Here is a 25,000-nt window from a genome sequence, read left to right as displayed (position 1 = left end):
TCTAAACACTAGGGGGATTGGGAGAATTCTCGAAAGTTATGCAAACCCGACACGTAGTAGAGGGTTTGCATAACTGTCTCGGATTCTCCGAACTCTCCTCGTTATTTCTTTGACATTAAATGTTACGCTTTGTCCAGTTCACAAAGGCTAAAAGCAAGTTCATTATTTTATTCACATTATCTCTCAAATGAGAAGACTTCGTTCTATTTTACATGTAAATGAGGCAAGTGCATTGGTGCTAAGCCAGTTAAAAAAAGTAGAGAACATTTGATGTTATTTTATCTTGTTACATTTTCTTTCTCTTGTACGCTTCGGCAATTTTCATTGCGCGGCTGGCTTTTTCAGCGGCTTTTCTGGCTTGTAACATTAGTTCTTGAGCTGCAGCTGCGGCATGTTTGGCTTCCTGGGCAGCGGTTATTGCCGCCTCTTCTGCAGCATGAGCCATGGATTCGTCTGAAGAAACAGATTAAGATTTCACAGATTAAGGGTGCGTTCCGCTGGAGTGGCTGGATCAGGATCAGTGATCCAAGATCACTCGGATCATGGAGCATCAAAGGAAGCGATGAATCCATGACAAGAGTGAATTCATCGGTTCCTTTGATGTACCATGATCTGAGTGATCTTGATCCTTATCCTGATCCAGATCACCCCAAAGAAAAGCACCCTTAGATTACACAGATTACACAGATTAAGATTACATAGATTAAACTGATTTTAGGAGATTTTATAGATTGCTGCGTGACCTGAGAAGCTGACTGACTTATCATAGGACTTCTACACCCGGTTTAGTTCTGTTTGAAAAGGCATTGCTTAGAATGAAAAAATAGGAAGAAAGAAATGTAAATAAAATGCAAATACATCCTCACCAGTCCTCCGATTAGGGCAGTTGTGCTCATCTTTGTTGTCATTGCAGTCATTTATGTTGTCACACACCCAGGTCAGCGGTAAGCATTTCGCACCTTCGTCACAGGAGAGCTTGTTAGACTCACAGACTTTTGGAAAACAGCGTGGGAAAAACAAAACAGCAAGTGTCAAGTTAGGTACAGACACTTGATTTATACCTTAAATAACATTGAATATTGAATAATTTGCTGAAATAATATATTAATAGATAATAATATTAACAATTTAAAAATGTTTAAATAATTGAAATAATTGAAACAATATGGTGACTCCTTCAATTTCTTTGAGTTGCTATCTTTCATCGGTTGCTACAAATAAACAAAGTTTGGAATAACACCATACAAGAAAAAGTGAACCTGTACTCTAAAAAGCCACCACAATTGGTAATTTGTACGGCAAGGTCGGCAATGCAACTCAAGTTGATGAAATTTTTTATGTGATATAGGTTGACAGACATTGAAGTAGATTTTCGAAATAAAGGAATGAGGCAGTACAAACGACTGTTGGTTATCTGCAGTGTATAGCAACTAAAGTTCGCTTCGAATTGCTGCTGAATAGAAGAACGAAATAAGCTGTTTCAGGCTAGTTTGGTAAGAAAGACAGAAATATAATACTTGAAACTTCTGATTGTGATAAATAAAGAGCGACAAGCTCTAGTGTATTCCATAGCTACGAGAACTAATAAACAAGCCGAATACTAAAAATGTGCTAAGTTATTCCACATTGCTAAGCATTTTCTCTTGATATTACTTATTGAAGTGTTAACTTACAGTACTGTGAAGAAGTAATGTAAACGAATTTCGTCGAATTTCGCTTTTTGTTCTCACAAATTTCGTCGAAATTTCGATAAGATTGTTCCGAATATTCGTAAACCACTAATGTCTTTCGAAACCAAAATTCGCCGAAATGGAACGGCGAATAGTGCACGCATGTCATAACCACCTACCAGTATTGAGAGGGCAATTTTTCTCATCTGTGCCATCTTGACAATCATTCATGCCGTCACACAATGAACTCAGAAGTAGACATTTGTCACCTGCGTCACAGGAATATGTACTTCTAGGACATCCTAAGAGTTAAAAGAAGCGAATTATGATTATATTTAGAATCTCCATTAAAGTTCCGTGCTTTAGAATTTACCATCTTAACAGCCTTTTGCGAGAACTGATTGATTAGGTTAGTAGCTCGACGCTTCCAATTAATCTTTAAGGAAAACGTGTAGACTGCTATCGTTTAACAATAATCTATACAGGTGTGAAAACTGGGTATAATCGTGCCTGCAAGGATGCTAGCGCTTCGCTGGACCAGTATGAAAATGGAAAAGGAACACAATTTTTCAGGCCCGTGAGAATTCGATTGTGGCAACAAGGGTTTGCATGGAAAATTATTTCATTGAAATTTTTTTTAGATACAGTCCTCCAGTCTAATGATGAGAAATAACTACAAGAGTTGCAAGAAACGTCCTAGTACATATATAGTGTAGAAGACTTGCATACCAAACCATAAAATTAGTCCCATAGTTTCGTTCTTGGATGCATTTTTCTGAACCACCTTAGAATATCACCCTCGGCCGTAAAACTTTCTAAAGATGCATTTAAACATACATATATTTTTCAGATCGCTTACCACCGACAGTGGATCTGTTGGGGCTGTCTATAATGTCCTGAGCTTTTCCAATTTGCTTAGCACTGGCTGCGAAAAGAAAAATCAAGATCTCGCAATGCGGCAAGCAAGAAATTATGAAATTTTACAACAATGATATTAACAACAACAACAACAACAAGAAAAAATAACATAATTGTAACAATTGATTCATGCTTTAGTGTACACGCACGCGGGAAGTTTGGAGAGCACGAAAGACGCGTAAAAGTTGCTCGGGACGAGGCCGAGAACAACTCTTCTTTCTTGAGTGCACTCCAAACGTCTCACTTCCATCATAGCTTCATGATGTACATGCAGCTTAAACACGAATCAATTGTTTTATCGCATTGCCAGTGAAAATAAATCTCTCTGATGAAGCGAAGTTAACTTTGCTCACACCATAGGGCTCATCATTAGATTATGATGGCATAAAACTCCCTTATACTTCCGATACTTACTCGCGATACTTGATAGAGCGGCTTTGCTTGCCATGTCATATTTGGATTTAAACTGAAATGTGTTGTCCGATACAAAACTGCGAGAGATGTCAAATTTTAAAATAGGTCTATGCTATTGCCTCTACCTCCCAGCACGTATCAGCTGCAAGCGACAACGAATACCACAACTTAACATCTTACTTCGACTAGCAAGGCAGCCGAGCAGGAAATTATTATGGCCACAAACTTGTTTTTCTCAGTATCACGGTTATGAGATCTCAACTTACTATATGAAGGAATGTTCGTTTCTTTGCCCGTGAAGCAATTCCTTTCATCAAGTTTATCGTCACAGTCATGAACTCCATCGCAGATCCATTTCAAAGGGATACACTTATTTCCACCCTCGCACCTATAACGATTAATCGCACAGGTGCCTGTGAATAAACAAAGCATTGCACACTCAATTGAGTAAAGTAGTTAATACATTGTTTTACTAATGTATTTTAATTCGTCTGTCAAACAAAAATCCGCGTGTGTAACTCTTTTAATTTTACGTCTTTACGGGGTGTTTAATGAAAAAAGTCGGCCTGTGAATACCGGAAGGAAAAAGGAGATGTCTGCAGGTCTGTTCAATAATAGAAGAAACACAACAGCACATGCAATTTATACATTCTCAAAACATATCAAAATAAATATCGATTAAGCCTTATCGACTGGTAGTAGCATAATAATCCCAACTTTAAGGCGGGTAATGTGAGCGTGACCAATTCCCCTCCTTATCTACTTATATTAACAACAACAAGATATTGCACGGTCAATAGGGGGGTAAAGGGATGTTGGCATACAGGAGAGTCAGGGTTCTACCTCCAAGAGAAACGGAAGAAAAGTGAATCGAAATTTACAGTGATTCGAAAGGTTACGCGAATCTATCCTGCCTACAGAATATTATGATTTCTACGCTGTTGAACTAAGCATAACTGTGAGAATTACTCTTTGTAAGGAAATAAGTATACATTAGCCAACTTCTGCTAAAATGCGACATGTTCCATTCTACACGGAATGCATTACCTTTTCCAGGGTTTTCTGTATGCGTTCTGTCCCTCACGTAAACCTTGCCATCTAATATAGAACATGGAAAAGTTAGCAGTGAATTCTTATCCACTTAAATCTAGCTGTTAGTAGTTCTCTCGTGACAATGAATCGTATCGTGATGTAACACCTTCCGTTTGTAAGCTAGTAATTCGTGCATTTCTAAAAAGAAAAACCTTGCTTTATAAATTAAATCAATAATTAGATTATAAGCTCGAGAATTCTACCGCGTGATAGTTGACGGGCTGACGAGAGCGAATAATCTAATTGTTTTAGTATAAATCTACTAGTAGCGCAGAACTTTATCTGAATCCTCTTGACAGACAGTTCGAAAACACAAAGAAGCCGCCGCCAGTTTGTTAACAAGCGCACACTGTTGGGCTACTCACTATCTACAACAGAATAGATAGTGAGTAGCGCAGCCAATCAGAGAACGACATTCGCGTCAGAACACTAGGAGATTTTTATTAAAGGGACGTATTAAAAATACCCTATGATCTGTTATCAAGTCGAGCTTATCTGAAAAGAAAAATTCCGAGGTCTTTCGCCGGAAAATAGTGTTTAGTTATAAACTTCTACCTTATTAGTAGATATTGACTTTTATTCACCTGTGGTTCCTGTGACAGCAATAGACAGTACGAACGTCAATACGGCCCAATGCATCATCAAATAAAACCTATATTGACCTATGAATAACAGAAGGCATTGCTAACGGCAACTTGAATGAAAGAAAATGGGCGCCGTCTTAAAATACATTAATTAAAAAGCTGCGTTCAAGTTTTAAAAGCCATCTTCAAAATCGGGCTACATGAACTTTGTTAATAAGCTACGTAATGCATGCAGTCGAGCAAAAAATAGAAAATCATTTATACCGTTTAATTAATATCTTCATGTATAATAATAATGCACATTTCAAAAAGGTGAACCGGCCGGGAAATAGAAAAATTCGGAACTATTTCGGGACCTCCACTGACGTGTGAAAATGGCTGCTCGTTTCCATTCGAGATTGAACTCTACATGACGACCTGTAAATTAGTTCAGCAAACCAGAGATATCACCCGCTAGTATTTTTAGCAAAGGCCTGGCTGATCTAAACTGAGGGACGTGTTAATCGGTGATGTTGGGCTATGGTGATCCTATGACTTTAGAGAGAGTTTGACTCAAGGTTTATTCCTCGTTGGACTATCGAGAAGAGTCTGGGTAAAGACTACCTGGTTTAAAACTGGTGGCCAGATTGTATGAGCAGGTAGTTATCGCGCCAGAAAAGATGAAGCAGTTTCTAATAGTAAACATGAGTTAAGATGTTGTTTTCATCTACAGTTAGAAGCTCTTAACTTTATGATAGTGCTATAACTGTAGTGCGCAAAATGAAAACCAAGCAATTTTGCCATTGAGAGAATTCAAACACTATGTAAGCTTCGACAACTTGCTTTAGCTAAATGCGCCATGCATAAACCGGATAAGCAATAACTTAAAATAAATAGACATTTCCTTGCGTAACGTATGCCAGAATGGTTCGATTTCTTTTGTTCTAGCAGCAGTAAAACTATCAAAATGACACAAGCCAGATTTTATCCGTTATCTTATTTATCGGTTTTAACGATTATTTTTAGTGCAATGACTAAAGCCATGCAGGAGGCGGAGCGCATCTTAAAAAAGACATTTTACTTCGACACTATCGGTAAATTTTGAAGTTAATTGAAATTTAAAAGGAAGAGAATAACATACGCATACACACAGCAAAATTTCCACTTACATTAGCTCGCAGAAAACGCAAATCACCACATGTTGTACGCGACGAGAAGTCTCGTTGACCTGTACATCGACGGTAATCGCAAATTAAGATATTTCCTTCTCGGCCAGTTTACATTTCCAAGAAAAGAACTTTAAAAACAGTCCTCAATAAATATTACATCAAAGCGACGATTTCTTACCTTAAAAAGCCTAAAAAGGAATCAAAGTTCCTTTTTCCGAGAGTATAGTGCAAGATTCGATAAATTTGATATTAATCTGTTATGCATACGTTATTTCCCTGACGTTCTGATATGAATTTCTGACGGATCAACAGGTGGTTATATAAGTAGAATAAAGGACCTCTTCATTATCCCGGGGAGTTGGTTTAAGGGGCCATAAGCACAATAATTGCTCATTACTCAGTCGGAAGTTGCTGAACACCAAAAAATATTTCAGTCTTATTTAAAGAGTATATTATTTATTTTCAAGACATTACACAGTTTTTACTTTAATACTGAAATGGCGAGTTATCTCGACTCCGGAAGACTGAGGATATATCTCTACTGTAGACCTTATGAAGTGGACCCTCTCGTCGACAGTCGCGCTTGAAATGCTCTATCCAATATGCTGTTGCAAAAGAAGCTCACTACAGGTTCATGGCACGATCATCTGACCCTTGAAACATGCTTGAAATAATCGAGACACAACTTAGCAGGCAGAACAAATCTGGTCTTTTGTTTGTGGGTAAATTGAGATACGTTTTGTTCTCTTTCAGCGTTTACATGTATGACAAGAAGACAAAATTGAATGAAAACTACACCTTTCTAAGTCGTATGTTGATTCACATGTCTTACCATAGCTTACATATGTGACTGCATTTATGAAAACCATGTCAGTATTCCGCACCAAAAGAGGCATATGCACTTTGATTTCACAACTCCAAAAGGCTTTAAAATCACTATAAGCATCGAAAAAAAGTACAGAGAGGAGAGCAAGAAAAGGAAGATAAGAGAGCGGAGTAAAAAAAAAAAAAAAAAAAAATACTGATATTCGTTTTAATGTTTATATTGTCTACTTTGGAGAGTAGGCGCGATCTTTTTAACACTGTTTTCAAAAATCCAGACACGTATGCAAGGCTACTTATCATATTGGAACAAGGAAGTACCGTTTACCATGATGATCTCGAATTTTCAAGTGCACTGCATGGCATGAAACGACCACGGCGCGCTTGCAACATGAAGCTTTTGATTAAAAGTTTAAACGCACCGCAAAACCTAACAGTGGTGTTATGCTTGATTGCGCATGCGAAAAAAAATAACATTTTATTGATAATAATTGTACGTTGACGGTTTAGCTATTATCCTTTACTCGCGACATGTACTTTATTTGACAACTTAACAGCTAATCAAGCGCAAAAATTGAATTAAAGAGAGCAACCTATAAGAGATTCCTCGTACAATGGAGCCTGCTTGGGGTTAGGTTTAGGTTAAACTCTCAGAAACTTTTCATGCAAACCTTGTCTGTTCTTTGACACTCACGGCATTGCAATAGGTAGATTAGGAGCTTGTCGACGGCGTTCTACGCCTCGTCCTGGCTGACAGGTCGACCGCGGCTCGACACTCTGACAACCTTCGAGTATATCACAATAGGTTTTGCTCGCAAAGAGTATATAGTGAAGCCACCAGCGGTAACTTAGTTTATGACAGTATTCTGAAAAAAACTTTGGTATGCTCTATGTTAATGTGATTGGGGTTTAAAACAATGCGATGCAAACGCTTACTTGAACAAAAAAAAAAACAAAAAAAAAACAAAAGACACGTAGCCGAAAGGTACTGTACGGGAGCTATACGAATGCGCAATAGAAACTCGCAGTACTGTGGTGTGGTTGAACGTAAGCCTTTGGTAATTCGCCGTTTCCACATCCCCCATAATAGACCTTGTTTGCCCCCCAAAATTCTGCATAACCTTTGTTTCCCATTTCTCCTGGGTATTACAGTCGTCCCAAGAGAAACTGAAGACAATGCTTATGCAAAATTTTGGGGAGCAAACAAGGTGCATTATGGGGGATGTGGAAATGAAAAATAGGCCAGGACTACTGTTTTTAAGGAAACTGATACTTCAACGAATCATTTTGCTACATAAACATTGTCTGAATGGCGTTCACCGCCACTTCCTCTGCTTTCGCTGCAACTTTGATGGTCTGCAAGGCCCATAATGCTCTCTTGACCGAAATATCCTGGGCCTTTTGTGCTAGTTCCGAGATCTCCAGGGAGGAGCGCGCAGCCTCAGCTGCAGCGACAAGTGCGGTGGTCTGGGCCGATGTTGCCTGCAACAGTGCTAAGGAATAAATACAACCATTAGATGGATTTCAATTGGGTATCTTAAAACTAAGGGAAGTGGTCAAAACTATTATACATGTAAGGGACCCACTAGAATAACTTGAGACTACTGTCTCTTTCTATAGCCCCCTACCCTTATCCAGATACCAACGGTTTCTTTTATAACCCCCCCCCCTCATCCCTTGGCAAGTGACCCATGGTCTCTGCTACAGCCCACCCCCCCTCCCTTGACAAGTGACCCATGGTATCCTTTATAGGCCCCCCTTCCTTCACAACCTACCCATGGTATCTTTCATGACCCCCCTCCTCCCTCAAAAAAAAAAAGTGAGCCACGAGAACCTCTATCTACTGCTAACCTATGGTCTCTTGCTTAAAAGGACAAGACCAATCACTCCGGCCAATCACAAAGGACACACACAATCCAGCGAACCAATCAAAACTCGAAGTAATTACATGTAACTGACGTAAAGCGCGGGAAAACGAGCGCGAGCGAGTCATGATTGGTTTTGGTTTTACTTCTGATTGGATGAAAAAATATTGTGAGATTTTTAAGGCCCAGTTCATACGTCGCATTTCTGCCGAGTCGAATTCAATTCAATTAAGTGCGGCAGAAATGCGACTGTCGATTCATACGTCGCACTTGTGTCGCACTTAATTCAAAATTTGTACTGTCGGGTATATCGGCCAGCGGAAAATGTTTTAAACGGAGGGTATTCAATATGGCGGACGAAAATACTGAGCGACGAAGGACTTTAATTTTGCGAAAAATTGACCGCCAATGGAACGAGAAAGAGAAGGCTGACAACGGAGCAGTATGTGTTGCAACATGTTCAGGTTGCATTGGGTCGAGAATGGCCAAGTTTCCTCTTTTTCTTTGACGGGAAAGCATTTACGCATGCTCAATACATTAACATAATGTATGCATTACATTCGACACGGCAGAAATTCGACGTCTGAATCGGTGTCGCATTTCTGCCAGATAATGCGACAAGACCAGTCGAACGTGCGGCAGAAATGCGGCAGCCGATTCAGACGTCGAATTTCTGTCGAATTTAATTCGTTGAATTGAATTCGACACGGCAGAAATGCGACGTATGAACCGGGCCTAAGTCAATCGTGTAGCGTAGTTGATGCGGAACCAATTAAATTTCGGCAGCTCAAATGAAAAACGCTCTATTGTTAGGTGTTTCAGTTCTATTATTTAAGAGGGAGCAGAATTTCCCTACAACCTTTGTGGTTCTAGGTGATAAAAATCACTTGACTGCTTGTTTCAGTCGGTGACACTTTGCTTCAATTTTTTACGAGTAAAGTTTGTATTTTTAACTCAGGCAGTTTTGAACAGACAGTTGTTTAAAAAAAAAAATGCTGTCGGCTCCAATAAAGGTAAACGAAATCGCCTCATTATATAGTACTTTTTGATCTTTATTGGGGTCAAAACCCAGTAATATGTTCTGTTACACATGTCATAGCACATATTATATGTCATTGCCCATGTTTCCTTTTAAACCGTACTTGCAACATCAATTGACAGTAATCATGAGTTATTTAACCCTGGAATGACTCTCACCTGCTCGTGTTAACTTCATGTCATGTGATGATAAGCTCTTTTTGTGACTTATTCGATTTTTCTTTCCTTTCCCGTAAAAATGCTCATAGGTGTGGTCTAGACATTTGAAAAATAAAGAAGTGTTGTTATATATTTTTATGCACGATTTTACTAATAGAAATAACGAAAGATTGCACTAATAATAAGAAAAATAAAGTTCCCAGCTTAAGGAGTCGCTATTTTCGGAGAAGAAACTGTTTGCTGTTGCTGAGGGTCTGGATGGAGATGCTGACATCTCAGTTAACAGAAAACTTTCTGCCAATTTCTCAGCTGTTGGTTAAAACTTTCATTCCATTAACCTGCTATCATTTAACCTTGAAGCTCCCATATCTCAACTATCAGTTAAAAAGGTAGGTAGGTAAAGTCTGCGTACGAGCCAAGTGGCCCATCAGGCCGGAGCTTATCCCTGTTTCTGTAGCATGAAGCCACTAGGAGTATTACCCCCCTCCCCTGGATGGGATGCTAGTCCATCGTAGGGTTACCTCCAGCATTAAGCTCGCCGGTACCTATTTATATACCCTCGGTGGAGAGAAGCACCGTGGGAGTAAATTGTTTTGCCCAAGAACACAACAAAATGTTCCCAGCCAGGGCTCGAAGCCGGACCGCACGATCCGGAGACGGGCGCACTAACCATGAGGCCATCGCGCCACCCTATCGGTTAAAGAGCGCGTTATTTTTTAGGTCCAATTCTAAGCTGTCAGTTAAACCCTTAGGCTAGCCAGACCCTCCAAGTGGTGAATCAGTTTGGGTAATCAGTCCACTCTTGTACGATCGAATAATTAGAAGTACAGTGAAACCCTGCCTTACGGTCACTTCGTTAATACGGCCACATTTTTTTTGTCCTGGCGAAACGCCCATACCTTTTTTTTTTTTATGAGAAAACCACGTTAATGCGACCACCCCATTAATACGGCCAACGGCCACATTCTGAAATCCCAACCTGTATAATCCTTAATAATTTTACCCCGTTTATACGGCCACTTAAACCAGTTACGTTCATCTTTCCATTGTTAATATTGTATGCACTGATTGAAGCTTCAATTTTTTTCAAAATAATATGTGCATTCCGGATGCTTGTTATAGAACAGTCGTTAGTTGTGATATATATGTGTGACGTCACTCGATTTAGACCAGTCATGAAATATGACCCCATCTCGTTAATATGGTCAAATTTGCAGGACCAGTCGGTGCCCGTATTAACTGGGCTCCACTGTACAAAGATGTATCTACCGATTTTAAAACCAGCTTGATTCATTACAGCGCCATCGTTTTTTAGCTGCAAGAGCTCAGTACAAATAGGTTTTGGCAGAAACGTCTGTCTCAAACTTAGCTTTGGGATGCAGATAATTATGTTACCTTTTATGGCGTTAATCTTTTCATACCCTTGTCCAGGTGGAGGTCGAAAGAATGGTGATACAATAGCTCTGCTCTCTGTGTGATCAAAGATACGAATTAGTAAATAGCTTAGGATAACAATCGATCATTTCAAAAGATAGAAATAGTCCAACATTACCAGAAACATTTGCTGGGTGGACAAATTATAAATGGCTGTTTTGAGAACGGTTTTGGTTCAGAAGCGTAAAAGGTTACGTTAAAATGCTGAAAGGTATTATTCGTAATAGTAGCTTACATCTTTTTGATCAAAATCCACGATATTTAGCGTAAAGGAAGGACAGATCAGGAATATTTATATTTACGATCTTTTCTTCCATCATGAACTTCGATCAACCAGCGGTAAACTACCACTAACCATAGTACCTTTCTGTATTGTCGCGTAAGTTTTATGTTTTTGAAGGGCAACCAGCTGTAAGTTAAATACAGGAAAAAAATGCTACACACGATCCTTCAGTCTTAAATGAGTAAAAGTAAGATCCGCATACAAGCCAAGTGACACAGGACCGCTCGATCCGGTCAAACGAGCGCACCAACCATAAGGCCACCGCGCCTCCTACCTTCAGTCTTACATACCACGTTTGAAATCAGGGCGACACATTGTCAAAATGACTCAATGTATTTTTCATCACTACATGTAACTACACAGCCATACACTCTTTTTGTTTTATAAGAATCTTTTTTATACGAATATTGAGACTAAAATTGGCGAAATTTTGAGAACATGTTAAGCATATAGTCAAGGCTGAGATTTTTTTAACAACACTTTTTCATTCTGAAAATAGAACCACATAAAATATGAAACATGGTGCGTTCTTTTTCATACATCTGGTATTTCAATTCCTGGTCACACCCGTTGCATTTAACTGAAGTACATGCACTATACTCTGTAATGTAAGAATGTACAGAAGAGTATTTTCAGCCTAAAGTCGGCGGAAAATAAGAACATCCAGCCTGGGCATAAAACACACATTCTTATAAAAAAACGTGTAGCCTGACATAGATAACCAAGTCTAAATAAGTATGAGTAATCAAATTTAGGAAATAATTTCACTCGCACGTTGTCAAAATTCTAATAATTTGAGGGAAATTACTTGAATTTTGACTAAAACTAAGTGAAAGTATTTCTTAATTTCATGATTATACCATTTGATTTACCTTTTAATATCATGGGTGACAAATTACCTTTACAATCGTGGGTGTTTGACTGTTATCAAGAAATTTCGCACCAAACGTTACCATGCCAATTTTGTAATTTCGCGGGTGAAATTATAAATCAACGCTGAAATTTTGCGCCAAAAGTAAGGAGCAATTTGTCGTCCATGATATCAATTAGAGACAACAGTGTGGATATATTTAATTTACCTGCAGTGTCTTTCAACAGCAGTATAAGCACAATGGAAGGCAACAAGACGGGTACACTGAGTTTTGTTGTTATCATTCTGTTGACCGACGATGTACCTAAGGATACCCAATCTAATTCAAAGAAACAACAAAGAAACAAACGGATTGGGAATAATAGTTTTTTTAGCTCGCCTAGTGTGTAGTTTAGAAAAGAAACGGTTATTGGCAACTGACGTTTTGCCAACCTATCACGCGATAGAAATCTCGAGGCCATAATCTGATTGTTGAATAGTATTTAACATTTAAGGTCATTCCTCACATTTGCATTGCGCATCCTTACTGCGCATAATTTATGGCGTCATTAGCGCGCGCTCGTGCACGCGCATATTGAAAACATGACGAATTTGCCTTGATATTGAGCTCTGTCAGTTGAAAAATGGCTCCAGTTCACCAACGAGCACGGGTACCCCAATTTTTTTCCAGTCATTGTAATCAACTAATCATAAGCTTTGCGTAAGAAAAGACTGATTTAATTTCTATTGCTGAAAATTGAATAAATAAGAAAAATAACAGATACACTGTGGTCTTTTCTATTTTGCAATCGGTAACCACGTCAAGAAATTTGGTTCAAATTTTAAATCAAGGATTTAGCTTTCTGTCTGAATCAAACTTAAACGTTTATTTGTGTCCGACAAAATGTATTGACCGTAGTTTAATGAGTGTACTTATGAGTCTGGGGGCACAAAGATTTTACAATTACTGGGAATGCGTTCTTATAATAAGCATTAAATAATGCCAAAATGGGGCATTTTCAATGCCTCACTGCTCCTTAATGAGCATGGGCACCCCCTTTTTTAATTTAAAAATTGAAGTTATCATATGACAAATATTTAGTGGACAAAGTTTGAACAAAAATCTATTGTCAAGTCTATTTCAGAGGAATTACCTTAAACAGATTTTACCTAAGACCGTGTTGAAATGCTGTGAAATAAGTCATTGTTTAGGGCCCGGATGAGAGTGTTGGAATCTCACAATTTCAGCTCAATTCAATTTCAATCGTTTCAAAAGCATTATTTACAAATACCTGGTACACCAAACCAAGGAAGTCGGTAAAAATTAGTACCTAAAAACGTAGGTGGAGTGGAAACTTTATTCCAATATAGATATATCAACATTTATTGAAAACTGGATCATTGGATAAAGCAGTTTAAGAGTTTTCATCATACTATTCGTTACAAATATGGTAAGGGTAGGAGTAATTTTTCTGGGTGTTTTCACTTTTATTTTATTTTAGTTTTCTATTTTTTGTGAGCGTTTTTCATAAAAACAATTATTCCACTCGCGCTTGTTGGATATCCAACGCGTGCTCGTGGAATAATTGTCAAATAATCAAACGTTAGAAAAATCCTGAAGAGACGAATGTTAACTTAAAGTGCCTATGAAGTAAAAAATAATTGCTGCTGATTTGAAAGGCTTTTCAAAGTAAAGAAGAATGGCGTTCTCCTTTTTGGAATATCTTTTTTCGTTTTAGAGATATTCACGTTTTTGTATTATAAGTGATGACGTCATAGGTGGTTCCACTAAAACAGTTCAATACTCAATCAAGAATATCTCTAGAAATATTAAAGCAGTGTTCTTTAAACTTGGCACCAGAAATGTACATCACAAAATAAACAAAATGACACCCGTCGTGCCGTTGCCATGACAACAGTTATGCCGCTGGTCTCGTTTTAATTAAAACTAACATTACCAGATTTTATCTTAAACAAGGATCATCCACTCCCAACAATCTAATGGGGAGAGTTAAGACAATATGGGAATCATGTGTGTTCCCAGCAAGACCCTCTGTCCCTTTTCGAAGGGTTGCAAACTGGCATATTTGGTTTTTCACTGAAAGAGACTGGAGCCAAAAGTGTTGCCATGGCAACAACACAGAAGGTGTCATTCTGTTTCTTTTGTGATGCACATTTGTGGTGCCAAGTTTGAAGAACACTGCTCCAATATTTCTAGAGATATTCTTGATTCAGTGTTTTACTGTTCAAGTGGAACCACCTATGACGTCATCACTTTCCTCATTTGCATAATACAAAAACGTAAATATCTCTAGAACGAAAAAAGATATTCTAAAAAGGGAAACGTCATTCTTCTTTACTTTGATAAGCCTTTCAACTAAGCAGCAATTAATTTTTACTTCATAGGCACTTTAATGGAGTTGATTAAAATTATAAACAAAGGCGTTCCTGTCACAAAGATAACATAGGAATTTTGCGGAAGATTTGGAGTCCACGAGTAAACCTGAGCAACACCGCAGATCTTAGAAAATTAAATTAATGGACACAGGAAATATTAAATTTTACGACACTATGATTTTTTTATTTAACCAAAAGAAAGAGGAGTGGAAATTGAGACCTGTTGAGTTTGAAATGTCTTGAACTGGTTTAATGTTTCTGAACGATTGCGATGGATCAATTTTCTAACATGACATTTATCCTCATAAATCTAACTTAAAATGGAAAATGGCTTACCTTAAATCATTTTCAATAGGTCCACTTATCTACGGAGTACTGCCTTCTGTTTTTTTAGGAAGAAAGCGCGTGGAATCACACGTTTGTGCTACACGATGTGGCGCGACCTGCGGCTTTCGAGTTGCGATTCGATACGATGCTCGTTGTTGACATTATCTCTAACTGGTGTGAGAAATTTGAAAAAAATGACAAGCAATAACTATGTAAAACAAGTGTGAGAAGGAAGGAAGTAAGTATATCGAAGGATACCCTGTCTGTGTTCTCGTACGGTTGTGAGCTACGTGTACGTTCATAGTCTAAAGAGCAGCGATACTGAAAAAAATACTTACGATACTAACGATAGCATCCTGCGAATGTAGTGAAATGATTTCGTTACTGATCGAACACAGATTAATCGTCTGCTAAAAACGAAAGAAAAGCGAAAATTAATCTTCCGTAAATGAAAAATAAGGAGCGCCAAGGCTGTATGGAAAAATCGAAAAGGCAAAAAAGGATAACAATCCATTAAAGAAAGCAGCTTTACAAAATTTATAACCCCTCTCCCCGCCCCCCCTTGGATGAGATGTCACCTCATCTAGGACTGCTCAAGGCACTTTTGCCGGTCGCGTCAACTCTACGGCGTAAATATAACCAACAACCTCCATTTAGGACGAAAATAAACACGCAAATTTCTCGGTGGGCATTGTTTGTTCCGTGATACGAAACTGCGCATGTGAACTTCGAGCAAAAGAAAATATCCAGATGCCCAAATGCTACAAAATGTTTGAGAATAAATATCGCAGTTTCCGCCAGGCATTACATCTGAAAGTTTGCCTCATGCTCTCCCATAGCGGTTCTCTGATATTAGGTACAATTTTCACCAATGTCTTTAAATCGCGTACCAAATGGTAATACGAAAGATATAACCTGTTTACAGCTTTTAAACTCCCTCAAATTTAAATATAAGTGCTTTTAACTCGAGCTCAGCGACCTTCAATTTCATTGGGCGGCAATTCCTTAAGGGGCACACAACGGATCTGTTCCTTGAAATATATGTTCCCTTGCTGATATCCTGATTGTCTTGCTGACTGAGCAACTCACGGCTACTCACTAAGTAATCCAACCCTAAGGAGGAAACTTGGGATTTCCCGTGTGTTGTAATTACTCGCTGGTTAAATTTATTTTAATTTTTTCTGTCAACTTCCCGTAATGTCCCAAATTCACTTTTAGGAGAGGACAAGGAAGCAACCTGAGTGAAGTCGCCGAGATAAGGGTAGGAAGCCGAGGAAAGGGAACAGCGTGTTCACTTGAAGAAAATCTGATTTTCAACCACCACGTCACACAACAGGCTCACATCCTACAGGGGGTACTATTAAATGCGTAGCCCCTGTCCCCATTTGGCAATCCCGGAAGCCTAGTGGGCTCCATTGCAAATTTTGATCAAGCCGCAATGAGAGAAGGAAGCATAAAAACTCTTGAACGCAGACAAATATTCTCTATGACATGTACAGCAAGAAGAGTGAAACTGAAAAAAAATCAATAACAAATAACCCGGAAATGGCTAAAAAAGTTAAAATGAAACTTGATAAAATTCAGCCCTTGCTTATACAGCGGCTTCATTACTTTAAGTAGGGTAGATAAATTTGTCATATCTACATAAGATCACAGTCTCGCTGTTTAAACAAAAGAATAAGTAGATGAAAAAATTTCAAAAAAATAGGTAGATGAAAACAAAATTAGATTCAAATAAAGCTACATTCGCCTCCAGAAGTGTCTGCCAATTGTTTCTTTGTTTTGTTTGCATGACAAAAGTGATAATACTTCCACCAGAAACTGTCATTATAATTTTTACTGGTAAAGCTTCGGCTTTTTATAAAAGTGGGGAAAAAGCAAAAAATTGCAATGGAGCTTTGAACCACAGCTGGTTCTTAGAAAAGTGGCGAAAAAACAGCATCGAAAAAATGTCACTTCCTTTGCTTATTATCATGGTTATGATGTCATGGTTGGCTACTTCTGAAGAATGTCAAAATAAATTATAGAGTTGTTTGGAATGGTAGAGATAACCTGTAGGTAAAGGATAAATTTCGGCCACTATCAAATACAAAAGTTATGTTAAGTAAACTTGGCTGGGCAATTCCCAAGGACTAGAGAGTAGAAACCAAACCCTAATAATGTTCAAAATTATCAACGGAGTGACACCTGTCTATTAAAATGACATTTCCCACGTAAATAGTGGAGTTCTTGACCGTAATTAACTGACCTTCTAATAAAAGCAAAAATCTAATTCACAGGTTTCTTGTCACAATATGCTTGCTTTAAAATTAAACCTACGGAGTCAATAATGAGCTTATAATGATTGAAAACATGTCTGGTTTGAGACCCGACGACAACGATCGTGGTTTGTCACGAAACATGAGCAGCGCGCTGACGTTTTTCCGAAATTTGCGATGCCATTCTTCTGTGTATACACTTTGTTAACAAACTGTCCCTAACCAATCACACAACTTGTTAGGTAATGTGACCCGAGTGATTGCTACAGGTTTAATATAGCGATTGCTGTAAACACCTGCCATGATTCCATTCTTGTTCCACAAAGAACTACATATACGGTTGTTGAAAGGTTAGAGGGTATAGTTGTGGGTTTTTTTGCATTATTAACACTAAATTGTGCATGAGGTTAGTCGGAAAATGAGGAAGGAGTAAAGTGAGCTTCACAATTTTTCACCGCATAGGTTTGGCTACTGATTTCATACACCGAGCAGTTTAGAAAATGAGGAACCTGATCCAATCGCGTTTCGTAGGCCTTCTCAAGTTAATGTTCCTCGCTGCCATTTCATCGTCGGACGGATTTGCAGGTAACTTTAAGCGTGTGTTCTTCTTTTAGTGTGCATGTACTTCCATTCTACCAGATGTCTTTGTTGAAGCCATTTGAAGGGTGTGAGAAGGAGAAGCGAGATGGGAGACATTGAATTGAATTTGATCTAAATTTGTGATAATCAATTATTATTCTTAGATTAAGTTTCGATAAGTTAATGCGAGTTCAGTAGTATAATATTAAATAACATTTCCGTATTATTTTCACAGAACAGAAAAACAATAATATCTTCCATTAAATGACAAATTCCTGCAAGAAAAATATTCTTTTTTCGATTTGGTAAACTAAATGTAGTTTTTCAGTTTGTATAGTTTTAACTTCATATGCTAATAAATCATTAATTGTTTTTTCAAAACAAGTTGGACGTAGGGTGAGGCAGTCCTTAATTTATTCCAACGTGTAACCTAAACTATACCCAGGATTTTACGAGCAAAAGTGGTTGTACAAAATCAAAATAGACCATTCTCTATCGAAATAATCAACAATTTTCAGTTTTCAATCTCGTCGTTACGAACGATGATGCTGTGTTTTGAAACCCCAAGTGTGCGCTTCGAGTGGCCAGAGATGAGTGTACCTTGAGAGAAGTTGAATCTGTCAACATGGTGTGCTCTTGAGACTGCATCATGGTTTAATACTGTGAACAAACGTTTTGGGATGTTTGTTTATTTTTATTAATTCGTTTTTACCAATTTTGTTGACTCTCCACACCGACAGAACGAGACATTCCTACGGTAATTGTATTTGGACATTTTAGTATTATTCTATTGTTGTTTCACTGGCTAATCAAATCGTTGTTCTGAAAAGTCGGCCATCTGTCATTTAATATGTTGCTGACGAAGAGGTTACTATCTGATTGGACGGCATTACAGTCGATAGTTTCTAAGCCTTTCAATAGCAATTTGAAAAAAAATTTCTCGCCAACAACTTTACACTCGTGTTATAAGAAGGCTGCTCCTAATCAAAATTTAGTCAACTTCTGTTGCAGAAAAATTTTACGGCAACTCCGTTTGAATATGTTGAATTGTATATTGTACATTACGACCTTGATCAAATTCATTATTCAAGTTTTTCTAATATATATATATTTTTTCAATTACCGCTTGAAATCCAAGGATCTCACTGAGGAACTGAAGCGAACTTGCCGGTTTCGATTCCCTGAAGATCGACTGTGTAACATTACGGTCATATGCAAATTTGGAGGCAAGCGACTCTATACAGTGAGGAGACGACAACCACTTCAAATCGCATGTCGCACGCATGATTGATCCTTGACATGTTAATGGCCTTTTAGCCAATGGGAATTTTCCGTTTCTGGCGAAACTGAGAATTCAGTTTCTCAAAAGAAGACCAGAGACTATATTTATTTCTTTCCCCAGCCCCACTCCCTTGCGTGTTGGCTCGTTCATATCCCACGCGCCGGGTTAATATTTTGCTAAGCTTGCAATCGCGACGAACGCAGACAAAATTGAGGGTTTCTGGACGGACTGTTTCTTTTTTTACTTTGTATTTGGGTCTTAGACATGAAAAGGATACTGCTTTTTCACGACGACCCACAAATCCCGATACAAATAGGTTATAATGCATGCGCTGCTTTGATAAAGCTTAACTTGCTGTCATACTTCAGTATACGAAATTGAAAATTTAGTGGGTAAGTGACATTGTTCGTGACTGAGGTCTCGTGCTTTGAGTCTGTTTATTAAATGGTTTCCTCACTTTTGTTGGAAGGCGCTATCTCCATTGGTCGAAAATCTGCTATTATAGTCATTACGCAGATTGAGAAATAATCACTATGGACTTAAAAAAATTATGAAAAGAAACACCTGGAAAGGTTCCTATGACAGATCTATAACTTTAAAGATGGGACGATCGACAGAGGTTATTCACTGTGCGGATGAAATGTCGACCTTATTCACCAAAAGCTCCTTTGTCGAGTGAGGATGAAATATAGAAGAAAACTGATTTGGTATTGAACAACTATGGTACCAGCTAGTACTTCCTTCACGAACCAAACACCAGATAAAACACAAAAGATATGAAGAAATTGCGTTTGACACTTCTTGTCAAGCTTACGTTCCTTGTTGTTATTTCATTAACTGACGGATTAGCAGGTAAAGTCAGTTTATTTTTAATCTCGACATACTCATGTTACTTTACCCTAAAGAGACTTTTGCTGAAGCCTTGCAAGTTTGTCAAAATGGGAAGTGTCAATGATAGCAGAAGAAATTTATCATTTATCAAAATTTTTTTAAAACAGGTCAAAAGTTACCTAGTTCACAAATCAGTTTACTCAAAAAGAATGGCTGGTCTAGAGCCACTTGAAGCTCATGAATACTTCAGATTATTTCTGTTAACGGTTTTCTTTCGCAAAGCCGCCGTACTGTACTCCATGTACACTAAAGCTAATTTCAGCATGTAACAAATGTTTATTCCTTGTCGTTTAACTTTAATTTCACCACCAAATTACAAATTCATTTCGCAATGAAAATTTACTTGAACCAATATTGTTGATATTGATACAGTCCGCGATCTGCGCTTTTACGCTCAGTGCTCGGTTTCTTCCTTGAGGGATTCAATCTCGTTTCTTGGATTTTGTAATTAGTTGGAAAGTGTGTCTATTTACCATTTTTCTTGGTCGTAGTGCCTCATTACGTATTTCTCGTTATGTATTCAGTTGCATGGCAAAGATTTAAACGAAACACTCTTTGTCTATTTTTTCAATAAGATTACAAGGTCCTCAAAGTTATTAGGTTAACAATTCCACTATTGAAATTAAATCGAGCCTATTTAGAAGCAAACAAGATCGGTCAATTAAAATTTAACGATAATTACAATTTCCATTCGCGAATTAAGCCCCTCAGCCAGATAAGTTAAGATACAGAAAAGAATCAACGCCCGACAGGAGTTTTTACGCTTTGTTTCCAACACCGTGCGAATGTAAGAGTTTTACACTTTGTGAAAGCATATATTCTTTGCATTGTATGATTTACATTCATTGTTTAAAGAAACATGTATTAAAATGAGACATATCCCATTGGGGGTATGTCTTATGTCTTATTTATATTTCAAATGCTCAGATTCCATCAATTCATTAAATGAACCTTGTCTCAGGTTACATTAATTTTGAATAACTGCAACCAATAACAAAACTAATGGCATCGTTGTAAAATATAGTTATGACTGTGACATATTTTAATTTGAACTTCCTAGCACTTTTTTCATGGATCTTAGATGTTGAAAATATCGCTTTCGATCATCATGACAAAATATTAATTTGAGTTAAAAAAACTAATTTAAAACTATTACGAAAAACTTGGAAAATGAAAATAGACAAAAGTTATGCTTGCTCATCAAATCCTAACTACATGATTGATTTCCAGAATTAGACGATTGGTTCCGATTCAAAATTCAAGTAAAATGAGTGTCAATTGAACTTGTAGTGTCCAGTCCCCTCTATATTACTCGGTCGCTGGTTTTGGCTGTTTATTTACCCCTAAAGTCGGTGGCTAGTGGTAGATATTTATTTAATATCGCCTAAATATCTTTCTGGAAGATAAATTCGCAAAATGTCTCTAAATATTAAGAAAAACCCTCAAAATATATCTTATTTTGAACCGATTTTAATACTCAGGCGAAAAATTTTCCAAAATTTCTTGCAGCACTAAAATTCAGGCGCCTCGATGCTTCCAGCATTCTCCATTTTGGAGATTTGCGGCTTTAGTGCTGTTAGTGGTACACAGTTTTCAAGGGGGAAATCGCTGAACTGGGTTGTTTCTGGCATAGAACTGAGCATAGTTTCAAGAAATAGCGAGGGAAACACAGAGCTAAGCAAAAAAAACTATTAATATTTCTAAATAGCTCTAAATTCTCTCTAAATATTTTCTAAACATCTCGGAAAATTCTAACTACATATCCCAAAAAATATTGGGATATTGGTGGAGATGCCTATGTTCTGAATAAACCAGAGAGAACAAAAAGCGAACAAACAAACAAGGAAGTTGATACATAAAAGAAATTTAAGCTTAACCCTTTACAAGCGTAAATGTTACCTTTAAACTTGTTACCTGAGATAAAATGTTTTTTGTTCATTGTGACGTCACCTAGCGTCAAAACATCCGCCATCTTGGATTTCGCTATTATTTCGGGAAGTCAGTAAATAGCGTAACTTTATGGAAAACTGAACTAGTTCACAATAAAAATTGACAAGTGGAATGCTGCTCAAGAAAACTGGTAAAAAGAAAAATAATTCGGTCAAGAAAGACGCAATTTGGTTTGAGCGGCATGTCAAAAAGAAACTGCTATGGCAACGTAAAGTGACATGCAAATGGAAAGTCATCTCCATAGTTCAATTTTCACGCCGAAATTAGTAAATCTACGTAGTTTCATGAGAATCAGTTGCAAATTCATAAAAATATCTGACGGGACTTGCAAGCATTGCCCCCTGGCATACATTTCTTAGCAAAAATTGGCAAGTTAGTTTCCAACGGACTCTAATGAAAGTTCGCTATTTACTAAATTCGGCATGAGAAATCGAGTGGTGAGGTTTACTTTTTTTTTTGAACGAGAAAATCAGGAATGCGTGACATGGGTTAAAAGGTCTCTTAACCTCAAGAGTGCATGTATTTATTAACTTTATTTCGTTGCTTTTTGATTTGCAGCCAAAAATCCATGTCAGCTATGTTATTGTGTTGACTCGTGGGCCGGTGAATCTGTGACTTGCACTAACAGAAATCTTTCTACGGTTCCACGGGGTTTCCCAGCCACTTCTTATGTATTGTGAGTGTTATTTCAATAAAATGCTGTGTATCTTAGCTTGCCAGTGTAAGCAGAACGTTGAAAAAAGTCGATATTTTCTTTTGAAGGAAGCTGTATTTTTTGGATGGGTAGGATAAAACAGAAAAGATCTAAGATAGGATAGGATAGTAAAATAGGCCAGCAGCTGGTGATGACCTAAGTGATATCAAATAAGAAAAAAATTGATAAAACACATGACTGTAGGAAGAGTCATTAAGTGTACAAAAGTGACAGAAGATATATTCTCTCAGCCAAGGAAACACCTTTTTCTCCTTTAATGATACTAAGGAAATACCACTCGTCTTTCGATTGTTTTTCTTTTGCAGGCGTTTAGACAGAAATAACTTGACCAAAATTTCAAGAGGCGACTTTTGGAACTTGAGGAGAGTAACTGAGTTGTAAGTTCCAAATTTCAGAACAGATTTTACCCTTGCATACGTGCTATCATAACAAACATGTCAAAGGAAATTTTTGTAATTTATAATATATTTTTTAATTCATAATGTTTGCAAATAGACACACAAATTCTGATTGGTAGCACGAACCCTTCTATTTGAAGTTTCAAAATGATAATTTCGCGAGTCCGAGCCGTTTCAATCTTCGGTTTCAAAATATTTCCAATTTTTATATTGCATCTACCCCTAAAGACCATAAGAGTTTTTTATTTAAGAAATAGAAAACATGTACCGTGTTTTCATCGAGTTATAGAAACACCAGTGGAAGTTTGGGAGAACGAGAAATGCTATGAGAACACGAGCCGCAGGCGAGTGTTCCTACAGCTTTTTCGGCTTCTCCCAAACTTTCATGGGTGTTTCTATAACTCGATAGAAAAACGGTGAACATGTTTTCTATTTCTTTTAGAGAACACCGCGACAAATAATGGAAAACAACTTGTTTACTTAGATCATCAAAATGTAAATTCTTTTTGCACGCGCCATAATTACGTCAACAGCTCGTGCTAGTTCTGTTTCTATTGATTTTTAGTATAAATCTACTAGCGTTCTATCACGAACGCCGTTCTCTGATTGGCTACGCTACTCACTATCTATTCTGTTAGAGATAGTGAGTAGCGTAGTAGTGTGCGCTTGTTAACAGAATGACGGCCGCCTTTTTGCGTTTTCGAGGTGTCTGTGAAGAGTACTTAGATTAAGTTTTGAACGACTAGTAGCTTTATACCAGAACAATTAGATTATTCGCTCTCGATTTCTATGCGTGATAGTTGAATCGGGATGCGCCCTCGTCAACTATCACGCGATACAAATCTCCAGCTCATAATCTAATTGCTTAATAGAAACACGATTTTTAACCAGTCAGCGCGCGTATTTTCTAACGGCTGTTTTTTAAATTACAAATACTTTGTTCTTAAGTTGTGGGTTAATTTATATTTGCTAGGTGTTAAACCCTGTCCAAACGGAAAATGTTTGGCGTGCAAACACGATCAAACATCGTTTGGTGACCAAACATTTTCCGTTTGGACACCTTGTTAAATCGCATTTAATCGTATTTGATAAAATGTGGATGACAACGAACATTTGATCAATGATTGTAAAACACTTTGTCCGTTTGGACGGTGATCAAACATGCATGATACCATTTGGCCACTCAGTACAACATCAATTTGTTTGGCCACCAAACAATGTTTGATCGTATTTGCTTGCCCAAAATTTCCCATTTGGACATGACTTTACACTGAATCATTCATGAGACCCACTTTGACTTTTTCCAGGTATTTGAATGAAAACAAAATACGTTACGCGGAGTCAGGGAGTTTTGGAAATCTGACCAACTTGAAGAAACTGTATGTGTTACGCTTTTTTTTTCTCTGACTATAAGATATAAGGATGAAAAATATTTTGCACCTTAAGCTAGCAAAATTGAATATAATTCTATCTAAGACACCCAAAACAGACGCTAGGAAAGCCGTTTAGTGAGTGACGACCTCGAGTTTGGGATTGGCCTAACTACATGTAGTACAATACCACACTCATTGGGATTCAGAACAGTATAGATTGCTAACAGCTGTAATTCATGAGTAGTGTGAGTCTAACAATGGAGTGAAACTGCCTGGGCCTAATTAACACGGCCTATTTAACGCCAGATTCCTCATCACGGATAGTTATGGCACAAAATGATTTACAGTTAATTACATGAAAAATATGAAATTATTGAAAACAAGATTTACAGCAATTTGTGCAATAAAAACTTCTAGAACCTTCTATTATTATCAAAATGTCAAGTCGTTTCCACAAGGATGAAACAATGCTAAATAATATTTATCTTTAATCCATCCGTCAATCCATCCATCCATCCATTGAGGTAAACTTATATATATATTTAAAAAAACC

The 25,000-nt window shown here is 37.6% G+C and overlaps 3 protein-coding genes across 3 annotated transcripts in view; 1 reads left to right on the top strand and 2 right to left on the bottom strand.

The window, feature by feature from the left end:
* Positions 1 to 148: 148 nt before the first annotated feature.
* LOC110065863 (uncharacterized) lies at positions 149 to 6,096 on the bottom strand. Its single transcript, XM_089298797.1, has 9 exons — positions 6,005 to 6,096; positions 5,827 to 5,885; positions 4,679 to 4,756; positions 4,050 to 4,100; positions 3,269 to 3,415; positions 2,530 to 2,595; positions 1,850 to 1,972; positions 867 to 992; positions 149 to 453 (listed from the first exon to the last, which is right to left on the bottom strand). Exons 3-9 carry the CDS (start codon positions 4,734 to 4,736, stop codon positions 287 to 289), a joined length of 738 nt encoding a protein of 245 aa, XP_089154923.1. The 5' UTR covers positions 4,737 to 4,756; positions 5,827 to 5,885; positions 6,005 to 6,096; the 3' UTR covers positions 149 to 286.
* A 166-nt stretch (positions 6,097 to 6,262) lies between these two features.
* Positions 6,263 to 15,129, bottom strand: LOC110065864 (uncharacterized). The gene is made up of 5 exons (XM_089298799.1): positions 15,011 to 15,129; positions 12,507 to 12,617; positions 11,106 to 11,180; positions 9,711 to 9,806; positions 6,263 to 8,141 (listed from the first exon to the last, which is right to left on the bottom strand). Exons 2-5 carry the CDS (start codon positions 12,580 to 12,582, stop codon positions 7,939 to 7,941), a joined length of 450 nt encoding a protein of 149 aa, XP_089154925.1. The 5' UTR covers positions 12,583 to 12,617; positions 15,011 to 15,129; the 3' UTR covers positions 6,263 to 7,938.
* A 2,414-nt stretch (positions 15,130 to 17,543) lies between these two features.
* LOC110065866 (uncharacterized) overlaps positions 17,544 to 25,000 on the top strand; it is a 32,323-nt gene continuing 24,866 nt past the window's right edge. Inside the window, exons 1-5 of the mRNA XM_089298767.1 lie at positions 17,544 to 17,609; positions 17,722 to 17,844; positions 22,520 to 22,637; positions 22,982 to 23,053; positions 24,382 to 24,453. Coding sequence (XP_089154893.1) covers positions 17,760 to 17,844; positions 22,520 to 22,637; positions 22,982 to 23,053; positions 24,382 to 24,453 — 347 coding nt within the window. The 5' untranslated portion in view covers positions 17,544 to 17,609; positions 17,722 to 17,759. The remainder of the gene's footprint in view (positions 17,610 to 17,721; positions 17,845 to 22,519; positions 22,638 to 22,981; positions 23,054 to 24,381; positions 24,454 to 25,000) is intronic.

The sequence above is a fragment of the Orbicella faveolata genome, unplaced genomic scaffold, assembly GCF_042242905.1.
Source record: "Orbicella faveolata isolate gen_17 unplaced genomic scaffold, um_ofav_v1 contig_3, whole genome shotgun sequence".
Taxonomy (NCBI): domain Eukaryota; kingdom Metazoa; phylum Cnidaria; class Anthozoa; order Scleractinia; family Merulinidae; genus Orbicella; species Orbicella faveolata.
The sequence above is the reverse complement of the archived record's forward strand: the minus strand, read 5'-3'. Positions and strand labels throughout refer to the sequence as shown.

Bases quoted from the DNA above. Each gene is read 5' to 3' on its own strand.
- LOC110065863 (XM_089298797.1), bottom strand. From the start codon at position 4,736: ATGATGCATTGGGCCGTATTGACGTTCGTACTGTCTATTGCTGTCACA. The intron at 4,101-4,678 runs GTGAATAAAAGT...GTTCTATATTAG, and splicing joins TGCTGTCACAGGAACCACAG to ATGGCAAGGTTTACGTGAGG. The intron at 454-866 runs GTGAGGATGTAT...CTGTTTCTTCAG, and splicing joins CTGCCCTAATCGGAGGACTG to ACGAATCCATGGCTCATGCT.
- LOC110065864 (XM_089298799.1), bottom strand. From the start codon at position 12,582: ATGATAACAACAAAACTCAGTGTACCCGTCTTGTTGCCTTCCATTGTG. The intron at 11,181-12,506 runs GTAAATTAAATA...TTGATCACACAG, and splicing joins GCTGTTGAAAGACACTGCAG to AGAGCAGAGCTATTGTATCA. The intron at 8,142-9,710 runs GTGAGAGTCATT...TTTATTCCTTAG, and splicing joins CATGAAGTTAACACGAGCAG to CACTGTTGCAGGCAACATCG.